This window comes from Ipomoea nil, unplaced genomic scaffold, assembly GCF_001879475.1.
Source record: "Ipomoea nil cultivar Tokyo-kokei standard unplaced genomic scaffold, Asagao_1.1 scaffold2700, whole genome shotgun sequence".
Lineage (NCBI taxonomy): Eukaryota > Viridiplantae > Streptophyta > Magnoliopsida > Solanales > Convolvulaceae > Ipomoea > Ipomoea nil.
In genome coordinates this window covers 24,236-40,049 of record NW_017619128.1, presented here as the reverse complement: position 1 = coordinate 40,049, position 15,814 = coordinate 24,236, and the positions used below count along the sequence as shown (strand labels likewise).

At 39.7% G+C, this 15,814-nt stretch overlaps 1 protein-coding gene across 1 annotated transcript; it reads left to right on the top strand.

The window, feature by feature from the left end:
• The first annotated feature begins 3,672 nt into the window (after positions 1–3,672).
• LOC109155279 (protein ecdysoneless homolog) lies at positions 3,673–5,156 on the top strand. Its single transcript, XM_019302962.1, has 4 exons — positions 3,673–3,695; positions 3,855–4,037; positions 4,437–4,544; positions 4,826–5,156. Exons 1-4 carry the CDS (start codon positions 3,673–3,675, stop codon positions 5,154–5,156), a joined length of 645 nt encoding a protein of 214 aa, XP_019158507.1.
• Positions 5,157–15,814: the final 10,658 nt, after the last annotated feature.

Below are 15,814 nucleotides of genomic sequence, written 5' to 3'. Positions count from 1 at the left end.
GCCTACCCTAGGCTACTACAACCCCTAAAGATCCCAGAACAGGCTTGGCAAAACATTTCAATGGATTTTATTGAGGGGCTGCCCATATCTCAAGAGAAGGAGGTCATCATGGTGGTGGTGGATAGGCTTACCAAGTACAGCCATTTCTTGGCCCTTGCTCACCCCTACACTGCAGAAAAAGTAGCTGAGATCTTCATGGAGCGCATCTATAAACTTCATGGAATGCCCCAAGATATTGTGAGTGACAGAGATAGGGTGTTTGTGAGCAAGTTTTGGAGGAGTCTGTTTAAGCAGCTGCAAGTAAATTTAAGCATGTCCACAACTTATCATCCTCAATCTGATGGACAGACAAAAAGAGTTAACCAATGCTTAGAAACTTACCTCAGATGTATGGTTTTTTATAAACCTAAGGCATGGTCTAAGTGGCTACATTTAGCTGAGCATTGGTACAACACAAATTACCACACATCCTTGCAGTGCACCCCATTTCAGGCTTTGTATGGTTATCTACCACCTATTCTAACCTTCAATGTGCTACAGGCAAGGGAGGGCAATGAGTGGTTTCAGGAAAGGGCCTCTATGATAACCATACTTAAGGAAAATCTACACAAAGCTCAATCCAGAATGAAGCAGCAAGCAGATAAGCACAGAATTGAGAGGCAGTTTGCTGTTGGGGATTATGTCTACCTTAAAATACAGCCTTACATGCAGGTTTTCATGGCTGTTAGATCGAATGTGAAGCTCACTGCAAGGTTCTATGGTCCCTTCAATGTCTTGGAAAAGATTAGAGAAGTTGCTTACAGATTGGAATTGCCAGCAGAAACTGTTATTCACCCAGTTTTTCATGTCTCTCAATTGAAGAAGAGGGTTGGGGAAGGAGTGATTCCACAATCCACATTGCCACTAACTGACAATGAAGGGGTGATATTGACTCAGCCAGTTGCAGCTATAGGGAAGAGACTAATTAAGATCAGAAGAACAACAAAGCTGAAGTGGAGATCCTTGTGTAGTGGGAAAATCTGCCTAAAGAGGCAGCAACCTAGGAAAATTTTCATCATATTACCAAACAATTTCCTGGCTTTGATCCTTGGGGACAAGGATCTCATGATGGGGAGGGTAATGTGACAACCCTGGGAAGTGAAGATGAGTCCAGTGAAGAAGAGGCCAGTAGACAGTCCAAAGAAGCCTCAGAAAATGAAGGAACAAAAGTCGGGGACTAATACGGCGTCGTATGAAGGGAGTCAATTCAAGCAGTTATGAACTTAAGTGAAACGACGCCGTTTAGAAGGAGGTGGTTGAGGGCCGTTATAATTAAACAAAACGCAGTCGTTTGAAGCCGGTGATTTTTGTTTTAATCCAAGGTTGTTGCGCTGGTCGAAGGGTTTGAGGAGCTGAGATTCCGGAGGGTTGTTAGCATTTTTTGGAAGCATTAGCTGGCTTGTTTTTATTTATTTGCTAGTTTTACCTATGCTTTTGCTGAATTGAAGAATCAAGACCCTATTTCCTTTCCTAATTTCTATTCAGAATCCTATCTTTTCTTCTTCTTCTACACCCCTTCTCTGCAATTTTTCTGCTTAAATCCCAAGTTTGTGACATATATATATATATATATATATATATATATATATATATATATATATATATATATATATAATAGTAATTATATTTGAAAAAGAGATTACACAAAATGAAAATTACATAAAACAAGATCACATGCATAAAAATGGGTGAAAAAACATAGTCCGATTTTTGATCTTGGTTATTTGCATGTGCTTGATTTTTAGGCGATTGATATATACCACAGACCCCGTAGTACTGATAATGATGTGCAATTTGTAGAGTTATCTTCATCAAATTTACCCATATTTTGTTAAAATTTGAACCCAACATCCTAATGAGACAGTTATAAAAGATTATCAGTAAAGATGAAATAAAAGATTAAAGAGTACCTATCTCCTTAGATATAGCTAGCTAATAGTAGTATATAAACCCCGCAGGGCATAGTCATCTTCATATCTTCAAAGCCGCCATTTAATTTAATCTAGTGTGTTAGCCATGGCAGCTGCTCGAATGTTTCTCCTTGTGTGTCTTTCGCTATTGTTAATTCAGAGTTTTGGAAGGGAAAATTTTGTGAGGGTTAGCAGTGAGAATCATGGAGGAGATGAACACCCAGAGTGGCTGGTGTTTTGGCATCAACACCCTCATCCTCCATTGCCTTCTTGGATTCCTAAAACCAAATTCCCCCACCCTCCATTGCCTTCATGGCTTCCTAAAACCAAATTCCCTCACCCTCCATTACCTTCTTGGCTCCCTAAAACCAAATTCCCCCACCCTCCATTGCCCTCTTGGCTTCCTAAAACCAAATTCCCCCACCCTCCATTGCCCTCTTGGCTACCTAAAACCAAATTCCCTCATCCCCCATTGCCCTCTTGGCTGCCTAAAACCAAATGGCCTACTTTCCCACACCCTCCATTGCCATCTTGGCACCCGAAGAATAAATGGCATTTCCCAGCCTTCCCACCACTCCCTTCAGGCGGTAGCAAGTGGCCATGGCTACCACACGGTCCACACCACAGCACCAAATGCCCTTCAACACCTGCAGTAATCGAGAGTTGCATGAAAGAGGGCTTCTCATTTAGTGACACCAATGCTGGCTACAAATTCTCAACAGAGTGTTGCAAGTCTGTTGCAGAGATCAAAGATGAATGCAGTGATGAGTTCTACGTTCCGATGATCAAATATCAGTGCCGCTTCACTCATGCATAACTTTGTTTAATTTATATATGCCCGCAGTTGCTTAATTAGCTTAGGTTTGTGGCTATTAATTAGCAAAAATAGATGTGCTGGTAGTAAGTAGGTAGCCTTAATATTGATTATCTCAATCAATTAATTTTTTTGTTATCAGATTTACAAATGAAGAATTTGGATATATATATTAATATATTCTCTTTTGAATATTTTGAAATTCATATTAATATTATTCAACAAGTCTCAAACAGTCAAACCCCTTAAAAATTCATTATTTATATATATGCCTGTCTTGAAAATATATATTATTTCAAAGTTTGATTTATTTTTTTTGGGGATCTCAAAATAATTTTTGTGTAGTGTGTTGGGTTAGATATACTATTTTTTGTTTACTAGAAGATCAGATTATTTAATTTGGACATTTATTGTTACTTCTTATATCTATGGAATTAATAATTATTTTTGTATATTTATCAATTAATCACCCATTTGAAACAAGAATTATGACATATATAATAATTTAGTGTCTTATACTAGAAGAGAAATTAAATATTTATAAATGCACTTATATTAGACAAATAAAAAAAATTCACATGAATAAGAGTTTGGTCCGTAAAAGGCCGGATTGGAACTACTAATATTTCAAGACTAGAAAAAAAAATTAAAATCATAAAATCGAATCTATATATATTAACGAGATAAATTATATAAGAAGTCCTAATTTGATTAAATTAAAGTTGGCATGGGCTATCATACTAAAATACTAAAATTCTAACTTGTTTAAGATTAACTTAGGGAAACATAATAACTAGCTAATAGTATATAAACCCTTGCAGGCAAGAGATTCATAATCATGTCTTCTCCTACCAGCATCAACTTTATATTATTTAAAAAATGGACTTTAAAATCCCATTTATTTAAAAAATGGACTTTAAAATCCCATTCAGGTTTATGGAAACCATTCCACTTATCCTGATTATCCTTTAACGGGTCAACAATGAATCCATTGATAATGATGATGGTGATTATGATTTCATTGATGATGATGATGATGATGATGATGATGATGATGATGATGATGATTATTGTGATGATGATGAGGATAGTGACAATAGTGACGATGATGACGGTAGTGATGATAGTGACGATGATGATGATTACGATTTCATTGATGATGATAATGATGATAACTATGATGATAGCAGTGATGACAATGATGATAGTGGCGACAATGATGATGATAGTGGCGATAGTGATGTTGAGGATGGTAGTGACAATAAAGGTGAAGGGTAGGTAATTAAGTCTCAAAACTAGATGTGAAAAATATGAGTAAAATGGTTCCATAGTATAACTACTTTTTCTTTTATATATAGTGATGCTGACTGGGCAGGAAATATTGATGACCGAAAAAGTACTTCTTGAGGATGCTTCTTCATTGGTAAGAACTTGGTATCGTGGCTAAGTAAAAAACAGAATTCAATTTCCTTAAGTACTGCGGAGGCATAATACATAGCCGCTGGTGGATGTTGTACTCAGTTAGTATGGATGAAACAAATGCTTTTAGATTATGGTCTTACTCAAGGGATTATGACACTTTACTGTGATAATGTCAGTGCAATCAATATCTCGAAGAATCCAGTTCAACATTCCAGAACGAAGCATATTGATATAAGGCATCACTACATCAGAGACTTGGTAGAGTCTAAGGAGATTGAGTTGGAATACATTCAAACAGATAAGCAATTGGCTGACATTCTGACAAAGCCCCTAGATGCAAATCGGTTTGAGATTCTCAGGTCTGCTCTGGGAATCTGCAGGATTGATTAATAAGGCAGTAAGTTATACAGAAGGAGAGGAGATGGTATTAAGTTTACGGGTCAATTTCCAGCTTTGATTTCTTTTTTAAAACTCTCTTCTGTTTTGTTAAGAGAATATCTTAACCTAAATTACCATAAAAGTAATTAGCCGTTTTCAAAATTCAAATCTTCCTCGCATCCATTTCTTGCCTAAAAAGGAGGTATACCGTTGCGTCAATCACATCAGATCTGCATGTAATCTGAAAAGCCGCATTTATTAGGGTTCTTCGCCCTTGGGACTATATGTGTTTAACGGGTCACGCTTGGAAGGAGGAAGAATTCAAAATATCTCTGCTCACCGTTTTGTATCTCTCTGCTCTTCTACCTAGGGTTTTCTCCTCCGCTTCCTCAATCTTCATACCAAAGGCGGATGCTGTACGTAACATTATCATCAAGCTTGGGAGAAAGATCCATTCACCAGAAACAGCCACCAAGCATGTCAAAACATTGCTCCAGTTAGCTATGAAGAAGAAGTTGAAGCTTGATCCCCTTCTCCGCGATGAAATCATGGTCACCGTGCTGTCCGATTATCCAGAGTTCTACGTCGACTAGTCCGAAGATGACACCAGTGAGCTCTTGTTGCTGGCCTCCGAAGCAAGTAATGAGGTTAGTCCAGCATCTATTCTAGACCCCTCAGATGGAAATCGTGCTGGGGCGTTTCTTCACTACTTTGCACAAAGGGTTCTTGAATAAGAAGAGGTCTCGCGTCGTCGAGTAGCTGCACAACCCCTATACCTACAGGCTGCCGAGGATGAAGCCAGACACCGGATTGAGATTCTCCGTAACAGGTCAAATACTTCTGATTCTCCTATTGAAATCTCTCCTGATAAGCCTGATGATTTAGTCTCTGATGCTATTCCCTTTGCTGTGCCTACTGTTTCTGATAATGTGAATGCATTAATATCTGTGAAATCCTCTGTGTCTGATGATCCCCCCCTGTATCCCCTCTACAAAGCCTGAACCTTTGAAGGAAGTTGTTGATGTTGTGTCTGATGAGAAAGATAAACTATCTGAGAAGTCCAACAATCTAAGTTTGGTTGTTTACTCTACTGATCAAGTTGCTCTACCCTCTTCTGGGATTTCTGCATCTCTAAATGAAATCTGTCCATCTGAAAATCCCACCAGTTTGCCCACTGAAATTGAGGCTGCTGATCCCTCAAGGTCCCAAGTTGAAGGTGCTGTTCAAGAAAAACCATATCGTGTGATTCATCCTTCTGAGTCGTCTAGTGAAGACGATAAAATCCTTGCTGAAGTCTATGGCTCACAAGCTCCTGTGTCTAAGCCACCAACAGTGGAAGCTACTGCACATCCTGATTCAACCACCTTCAAGATTCGTGAAATTACAAATCTGCTTGGAAGTTCCTCTGCTCATGTTACTGATTTCAGCTACTCTGTGTCTCCAAGTCCTTATGCTCATTCCCCATCCAAAGAGACAAGAAAATCCAAACGGAAGAGTGTCCCTGTGAAAGTGGTTGTGGAATCTGGTGATGAAAATCTTGATGTGGTTCAACCTGAGAAGAAGAGAAAGTCTGATGAGTCTGTCCATACTGAATCTAATCCTCCTGTCCAACAAGTGTTCAAGACCCTTCGGTCATCTGTCAAGCAAAAAGTTCCTGCTGTGGTTCCTACATCTTCTACCCGGAAGGGGAAACAAATTACTCGTTCCAGAGGACGAAGTATTACACCTGAGGTTCAACCTACTGATGCAAATCCTGATACATCCATCTGTTGATGAACACCAGATGAATTCTGTTTGCGACATCTTGCCATTGCTAAGTGAAGTGGGCCTGTTGAAGACTGTTTCCTCCATTTGCCCCTATTCGAAGCTCTTGACTTATGAATTCTACTGTAATCTTAATGTGGAGATTGACATTTTGACTTGGCCACGTCCAATGCAAATCTTCATTCGAGGTAAATGGTATGTCTTCGGCCCTGACATAATAAATGAATATTATGGTTTGAAAGCAGTGCACGAAGAAGCAATCACGGACTAGGATTTGGTGGCAAAGACCCTCACAGGTGGACAAACTGATATATGGCCTACTGGTGAAAAAGATTATCTACCTAGCTCATAGCTCACCTCCAAATATGTCATCTTGCATCGTCTTGCTCTTCACAACTGGCTTCCATCAGCTCATTTTCATATGGTCGGCAAGCAATTGGCATGTCTCTTGTTTCGGATTGGAACAAAAATGGCTATTGATTTGGGGGCCTGGATCTATTCTCATATTCTCACTTTGATTCATCCTCGTGAGCAGAAGGTAAGGTTGCCCTTCCCTAATCTGATATTTGGAGTACTAACAACGCAGGGCCTTGAGTCAATGCCTAGTGAGGTGATCAGTCCGACTCTGCTGTATACTGTTGATCCTCGTCTTCTGACTGGAGGTCACTTCCGAGATGTTACGCCGGTGATTGCTCCTTCCACGACTGATGCTGATACAGTGGCTGATGATTCACCACATGCGAAAGATGTTCAACTCTCTCTCCATCTAAAGGCCCGGGTGTATGAACTTGAAAATGTTTAAAGGCAAGCAATTGGCATGTCTCTTGTTTCGGATTGGAACAAAAATGGCTATTGATTTGGGGGCCTGGATCTATTCTCATATTCTCACTTTGATTCATCCTCGTGAGCAGAAGGTAAGGTTGCCCTTCCCTAATCTGATCTTTGGAGTACTAACAACGCAGGGCCTTGAGTCAATGCCTAGTGAGGTGATCAGTCCGACTCTGCTGTATACTGTTGATCCTCGTCTTCTGACTGGAGGTCACTTCTGAGATGTTACGCCGGTGATTGCTCCTTCCACGACTGATGCTGATACAGTGGCTGATGATTCACCACATGCGAAAGATGTTCAACTCTCTCTCCGTCTAAAGGCCCGGGTTTATGAACTTGAAACTGTTCATGGCATAATTTCGAAGCAGCTGACAGGAGCCCATACTGAATTGGCTACCGTTCTTCTCCGCTTAAACTTTACCGAATCTACTGCTGCTGATGCTGCTAAGTCTGACCGTGAGAACCACTCCGATGCTTGATCGTGCTTTGACTATCATTAGCAAAAAGGGGGAGTGTGGAACTCAGGAGGAGTATTTTTTGGAGTTTTTGTACCTTCTGGCCCTGTCTAGGCGACTGATTGTGATGACACCACTCTATGAAGAATGTTGTTTTTGTTCCAGCATGACTTGTATGCTGTGTTTCTGTTATGCTTTGTAATCAATCTTTTGTCATTTTATGCATTCACTTTCTTAGTCCTATCTAGTTTGTGTTTTTATAAGTAGTCGAGTTGTTTTGCCAAATAATAGCCAAAGAGGGAGTTTGTTAGTGTTTTAATTGCTCAAATAACCCTGATGTTATCACATCTTTGCTTGTTATTATAGTTATTTTGAATCATCACAGTAATTAAGTTCTTTAATTTTGCCTATTTAATACATATTTTCCTTGCTATTATCATTTAATTATGGTTCACACTTGTTTTGAATGTTTTACGGTGTTTGTTAGTGTTTTTGAACCATTGTAGGTCAATTCTATGAGCAAGGGAAGTTCAAGGATGAGTTTGGAGCAATTTTGGACAAGTTCGGGGCCTAGAGGACTCGACGCGTCGAAAATTTCTAGTAAGTTTTTCGGTCGAGAAAGTCGCGAAGTGCTGCTAACGTAAATTACAATGACGCGTTGATGTTTATCTCCAATTCATACTCCAAGTAGCCAATTCAAACTTCAATTTCCATATTCAAAGGCGCAAACTTCAAGATATCAAATTCCAAATTCCAACTTCAATTCCAAATTAAAGAAAGGCGGCAATTTCTTTTAATTAATTATAGGAATTATAATTTGAGTCCAATTTTGTACAAGATTCCTATTTCATCTCAACTTTGTACCCACTATAAAATCCCTACTACCTCAACCCTAAACATACCGAGAGATTTTTAGAGTTCTTTGTAGACAAGAAAGAGAGAAATCAAGAGGCTCAAGTCGTCTTTGGAAGCAAGGAGGAAGCCAGGGAGATTTGGGAGAATGGCTTGGTTAATTCTTGTACTCTTCTGATGATTTGTAATCCTTTATTCATATTTTCTATGTATAATTTAGCCATGCTCGGCTAAATTCCTTAGGGATTTTTGGGTGAATTTGTTTATGAACCTATGTGCCTAGTTCGTTAATTTCTTAATATATTTATGTTTGGTTTTATGATTTGTGTTGCAATCTTGTTTTAATCTGTTGTTGTTGGTAGTTAAAGGCCTAAATTACTAGCTTCACAGTCATGTTTGTGTCACCAATGGGAGTTGGGGCATAAATTAGGGCACACACGATTGCACCTAATGGTTGGTCCTTGGGAAAGGGGAACTTATTAGGGGAAGTTTATTCTAGATTATTGCTCATCGGGAGATGGTAGTAATTAGGAATAATTGAATGCTGATCTTTGATCTTATTGGGTGTTTAAGCCATGGGAGTGGAAATTCACTAGGAATAGAGATTACGAGAGTAATTCGATTCCACTTTGCATTCCCATACAAATCTTAATTCCAAACCAAATATTACAAACGTTAATTGGCACTAGGTGATTAAACATTGTGATCCCAAGAATCCTATTTTGCTCTATTGTCTACAAAACCTTGCTACTTATTTTATTCTGCTTGTTATTTTATGCAATCAATCAACCTTCAAGTTTTGTTCGGACTAGTTTCATATGAGTAACCTAGTAGCTAGTGATTAGTACACCACCTCTCTGTGGTTCGACAACCCGAATACTCCGGGTATTATTTGTTTGCCCCAAATTACAGCAATCAAACCCCAACATATAATTGGCAATATTATTATGGCAAACTAAGATAAGATTAGCTTGGTGTCGTTTTGTTCTACAGAAGACTGATTGATCAGATACACCAACAACGGGACTGACACTGAAGATCTGTTTTATGAAGATATGTTCCTTTTTGCAGAACGCGGTTTAAAGAGTCTGTTTTGGAAAGGAGATCAGCGTATCTGCTTTGGAAAGGTATGGACCGGATCCTTAAGATTACATTCTTCTTATATCGTCCTACCATCTACAATCAGAGGTATCTATGGAGAGTGTTCTTATTATGGAACTATAAGTACTCTTAATCGATCAAGAATTAGGGTTACGCTTTCAAGAAGAAAGAAACACTCAGACATATACTAAGAGATTACATCTCTGATTATTATGACTCATCTTAAGACAATTTGTTCTGGTTAATTATGATGAAGAACTTGAGAAGAGATATCGTTGCTTAAACGAAAAGGACGCAAAGATCACACAGTTGTGGCAACGTTGGACTGCGTCATTGAAGTTGACTGCATCAGAGTTAGCTCTCCAAGTGAAGGGATTTCATTGGACTTCTGTATGCACGGCTCTCTATCTTCAACAATCCACTAAGTCAGTGTAGACTAGTACTTACCTTGTGTGGGGCACTTGGGTGAGATTGCTTATTCTCTACCTTTGTACATTTGATGATTTGTTAGTGGATTGGACGCTTATGTGATCGTCTCCCAGATGTAGATACACACTATATCGAACCGGGTAAACATCTTGTGTGTTGTTCCTTTCGCTGTCTACCTTAGGGGCCGTTTACTAACTGGAAATTTCTGGGAATTTCCGAAAACTGGAAAATAGAAAACAGAAAACATGATTACTAACACAGTTTCCATTTTGAAAATTGAAAATAATTTCTGGAAATTTCTGGAAAATTGGAACACACTCAAAAACTATTTTCGAAATGGAAAACAGGATCATCTATCATCTATTTAGTTATATGTCACTATAACCACATTACTATGATTACATTCATTATCATCTTATTTTGCTTATCACTATCTTCTATCTTTTCTACTTACTCTACTTATTTAAACATAATTTATTTTCTTACACTTTAAAGTTAGACATTATTTACATTATCAAAATTTAGAATTGAACTCTATATAATTATAGAAGAATATTTGCTATATTAATTATGTATATATTTAGTTATATTATTTCCATATTATTAATGTAGCTTTTTAGGTAAATAGCCTAATTACATGCATTTCTACCTTTTCTATTATTTTTTACCGTTAGAATGTAGTTGTATATATGCCATGTAATCCTTACTACACTGCAAGTTAATATACACCATTAATATATTTTTTCTCCTTCTTCATGTATTCTTGCGTACATGACATGGTATCAGAAGGTTTTTATTTTTCAAAGCTTATTCATCTTTGTTGATTTCTTTTGGCAATTCATTCTAGTCTCTAAAGATGGCTACAACAACACCTACAGATGAATCTACCATCAACACTAGTGGTTCTGCCATTCAGCAGCAACCCGTCATCGTCCCTTTCGATGCTGAAAATCCATATTATCTCCACTCTTCTGATGGCACGGGCACCACGCTCGTTAGCAATGTTCTCACCGGCATTGATAACTACAATCCATGGGCACGGGCGATGACAATGGCCCTTAAAGAGCGCAACAAATTTTGTTTTGTTGACGGATCCCTTCCCATGCCAGATGCTGTCCATCCCGATCACGCTCGTTGGCATCGGGTGAACAACATGGTGATGTCATGGATCCTCAATTCAATACGCTCATCACTGGTTAACATTGTCCTATATGCCACCGACGCTGCCTCCGCTTGGATAGATTTACAAGAACGATTTTCTACCGCGAATGGACCTCGCATCTATGAACTTGAAAAGCGTATAGCAACCTTTTCCCAGCGTGATGCATCCATAGCAGATTATCATAATCATTTGAGTGCGCTTTGGGACGAATTAAACCTGTTGGATCCTCCACCTAAATGTTCATGCTCTGCTCGCAAGGAATACATTGCACAAACGGAGCGTCGCCGACTGATGCAATTTCTCATGGGCCTTCGAGACACTTTCGCTCAACCACGGAGCCAACTATTGCTTAATAGTAAGCTTCCTACAGTTAAAAATGCTTACTCATTATTGCTTCAAGATGAATCACAACGTGTACAGAGCGAAAGTTACGGACATCCAGTGGATCATTCGGCTCTTCAAGCAGCCCGGATTGATATTGATGCACCAGCCCCGTTGCAATCTCATATATCCTCCATGCCTCAATTTACTGCCGCTGCCAACCAATCTTCTACAAACAGGGTGCATGCATCATCCTCCCCATCTCGTCCGAGTAACAATCGAGCACGACCACGGTGAGCTCATTGTGGGACACTTGGTCATACGCAACAAGTTTGCTACAAACTTCACGGGTATCCTCCCGGGCACAAATTCTACAAAAAAGGAAATACTAATAGTCAACCTATGACGGCCCAGTCAACCTCGCCTATTCCCTCCGAATCACTTCAACAATTAATCCGATTGCTATAAGAGGTAAAGGAGCCTAAAGCAAACCTCGTTGGTAAGTCTCTAGCCTTAACTTCTATTTTCAATATTTCAAATGAATGGGTTATTGACACAGGTGCTACTGATCATGTTTGTTTCAATCTCTCTATTTTTACTGAGTTGCCTAAATATAATAATATTGTGAAAAATATATATGTTCCTACTGGTAATGCAATTCCTGTATGTGGTATTGGACATGCTCGTATATCCCCGAATATTAATTTGACTGATGTTTTATATGTCCCTACATTTAAATTTAACTTGCTATCTGTGCAAAAATTGGCAAAAGATTCAAATTGCACTGTCATTTTCTTTCCTAATTATTGCGTGTTTCAGGACCTTTCAACGAAGATGGAGATTGGTCGGGCCATGAATGCAATGGCTTATATTTCTTTAGTGATGCACCGCAATCCACTGCATTAACCACCATCACTCCTAATACATGGCATTCTCGTTTTGGTCACCCATCTCATTCAGTTTTTAAACATTTAATTTCTACACTAGGTTGTTCTGATTTTAAAGATCCTTGTAATATTTGTCATATGTCTAAACAAACACGCTTATCTTTTCCTATCAGTCATACTTCAACTACTGCTTGTTTTGATTTAATTCATGTTGACATTTGGGGTAAGTATTCTATTCCTACCCAGACTGGACATCATTATTTTTTAACTATCGTTGATGATTATTCTAGAGCTACTTGGATTTTAATGATGAAATACAAATCTGATGTTTTTTTGTTGCTTATTCGTTTCTTAGCATATGTTAAGAATCATTTTAATACATGCGTTAAAACTTTCCATTCTGATAATGGTTCTGAGTTCACAAAAATTGATTTTCAAAATATCTTACTTCAATATGGAATTTTGCAACAATTCAATTGTCCTAGCACACCCCAACAAAATGGGGTTGTTGAACGCAAGCACCGCCATCTTCTCAATGTGGCACGTGCTCTGCGCTTTCAAGCAGGACTGACCCTTAAATTTTGGGGCGATTGTGTTTTAACTGCTACTTATCTTATCAATCGTACCCCTATCCCAGTCTTGCAAAATAAAACTCCTTTTGATGTCCTTTTTTGACATTCCCCTGATTTTACTACCTTACGTGCTTTTGGTTGCCTATGTTATGCATCTACCATACAAAATCACCCTAATAAGTTTGATCCTAGAGCAAAACGTTGCATTTTCATTGGTTATCCTCAAGGTCAAAAGGCCTATAGGCTATATGACCTTTGTAACACCCCGTGTTACGGTCTTCAATCCCGGATTAATTATTTAATTAATCCCGTTAATAATAATTAAATATGATTTAATTATGTTAGGTTCACCTTTAATTAATTAGTAAGGTCCACCATGGACCGTGGACCCTTGCCCGAATAAGAGTCTTAAGCCTGTTAGGAATAATGGAAGTAGGCCTTTTACTATTCAGATTATGATTAGGATCCTCTTTAATTAATATGGTCCACTATGGACCGTGGACCATTATCCCTAAAACAAACCCTAGCCCTATAAGGAATAGAATTAGTAAACGCATACCATTCAGGCCCTAACTAGGAGTCTTAAATATATAAATAGGGAACTTAGGAGGCACCTAGAATCCCCACCACAATAATCTCTCACCACCCAAAGAGTTCCAAGAATCCCTTAGGAGAAATCAAGAAATCAAGAAAGCTTAAAGAAAGATCCTTCATAGCCAAGGAATTAATTAAGGCTAAGAGGTAACCCATGTCTCAACAAAACCTATTTTCATAGCTATGATTCCCCTTAGGGTTTCCCCCATATTATTGTGATTGGCGAGATATGATGACAATTATTGATGTTTGATGTGATGATCCCATGAGGGATCTTGATAATCTTGATATTGGGAGATTCTTGATAATTATGGAGTTCTTGATGATTATATGGAGTTCTTGATGATTATGTGTTGTTCTTGATAATTGTGTGATGCTCTTGATGGTTATGTGTTATTCTTACCGAATCTTGCAATTAGAAGACGAATCGTAACCTTGTTGATATAAAAGTGATTAGAACCCTAGGTTGTATCGTATGTTATGATTCTTGGATTGTGGGGTGGGGAAATCGCATGTTTGGGTGTTGATTATGTCTAGAAAAGCATGATAGGTTATGTGCCGTTCGTTCCTCGTATTTGATCCGTTAATTGTCTACGTGTTGTCGTTAATTGCGTTGTAAGGTGTCTAAGCATGGTTTCGGGTTCCACAATGGTTCCCGGGGCGCAAAAGTGATGAAATTAGTCAGTGGGGGGTAGGGGACCCGCCACCTACCCACGGCCGTGAAACACCGCCCGGCAGCGGGTAGCCGGCGGGCGGGCAGCTGCCCGCCAGCGACCCGCTGCCCGGAACAGTACTTTCCGGCGGGCAGCCGGCTGGAGGCCCCCACCCACCGGCTACCCGCTGTAATTTCCCCCACCTTGGGTTCCCGGCTTCCCCGTTTGATGTTCCCCTGTTCCCCGTGGTGTCCCAACGGACTCCGTTTATCGTGCCTATGTCTAGTTTGATGTTTCGGGTACCGTTCGTAGGTTTATGAGTCTATTATATTGCATGCTAGTTGAATTGGTATCCCGTTGACCTAGGTGGAAGGAGTATGAACCCCTTAGGACCATTCTTAGTATGTGATGGATCACGCATAGGTTTTGTTATGCGCTTTCTCCCCTTCCCAATGTGTAATATGGGTTGCATGTGCTTGCTATGTGTTATGTGTGGGTGTTACCCCAATTCGGTTGCGATCGGATTGGTTATCCTGAGCTGCGGTTCAGAAGCTGGCTGCGGTCAGATTGATACCCTTGGGCTGCGGTCCACCGTTTGGTTGCGATCAAACGTTTCTATACGAGCTGCGGTTCGTCCTTTTTCCTGGCTGCGGTCAAATGACATTCTCTTGGGCTGTGGTCCACTGTTTGGTTGCGATCAAACACTATGATGAGCTGCGGTTCATCGGTCGGTTGCGATCGACCCCTCCGTGTTGCGATATGGGGCAGGGTGTTGCGGGGCCGTGTCAGAGCTATATGCGCTGACCCTCATGTATGGGCATGCGATTGGTCCTGTGGCGCCAACAAAGTGTGTTATGTGTTGTGACATGGACGAGTTCTGATTACGAGTGTCTTGGGGGATGTGACTATGGGATTTATATTGGGGATTGTTCATGTTGGGTTATGATCATTGATTATGCTTTGCCTTATCTGCCTTATCTGTTGTGAACTGCATATGCTCGTTATAACTGTTGCTTGCGTCTGGCCTTATCTGTCGAGTCATTCCCGGTTTTTAAAGCTAGAGTTCGTAGGATATATCTTCATGCTCAAAATGGTTTTCGTATATCTATATATATCTCTATATGTATTGTATTTCAACGCGTTGGAGTGGGTTACCAGCATCTCTCGCTGAACAGATATATTTGGCTTTCAGGCAAAAGATTAAGTCACTGGAGCGCGCTAGAACTTGGAGTGTAGAAGTAGATAGTCTCCCTTTCGGCCTGCGTGCCACGTTTATGTAATCACACTTCGAGGATATTAGTTAGTTAGCCTGTGCACTTGGGTTCTCTAGCCCAGGTGTGGCATAGCACCCCGAACGCTTGTATTATATCTTGGGATTTAATAAGATTCTTCCTTTATTATAAATTTTAAAAAGTCTTGAAAATCTGGGGTGTTACAGTTGGTATCAGAGCCTAAGTTTGACCTTAGGATAAGACTCTTAAGACCAGATTTTAGGACACTAGGCTTGAACTCTAGGTACTTAGGAACATAGGATTCAGGAATCTTAGGACGCGCAGTGAGATTGTGAAACCTACACATAACCTCCCCTCACTTCATCCCTCTCTAACTTAAAGGAACCCCCCCCCCCCCCCCC

What these genes read in the sequence shown, in the direction of transcription:
- LOC109155279 (XM_019302962.1), top strand. Translation starts at nt 3,673, where the DNA reads ATGGACTTTAAAATCCCATTCAG. An exon ending in GACTTTAAAATCCCATTCAG is followed by an intron (nt 3,696 to 3,854) that starts GTTTATGGAAAC and finishes TGATGAGGATAG; the next exon opens with TGACAATAGTGACGATGATG. An exon ending in AATCGGTTTGAGATTCTCAG is followed by an intron (nt 4,545 to 4,825) that starts GTCTGCTCTGGG and finishes CGCATTTATTAG; the next exon opens with GGTTCTTCGCCCTTGGGACT.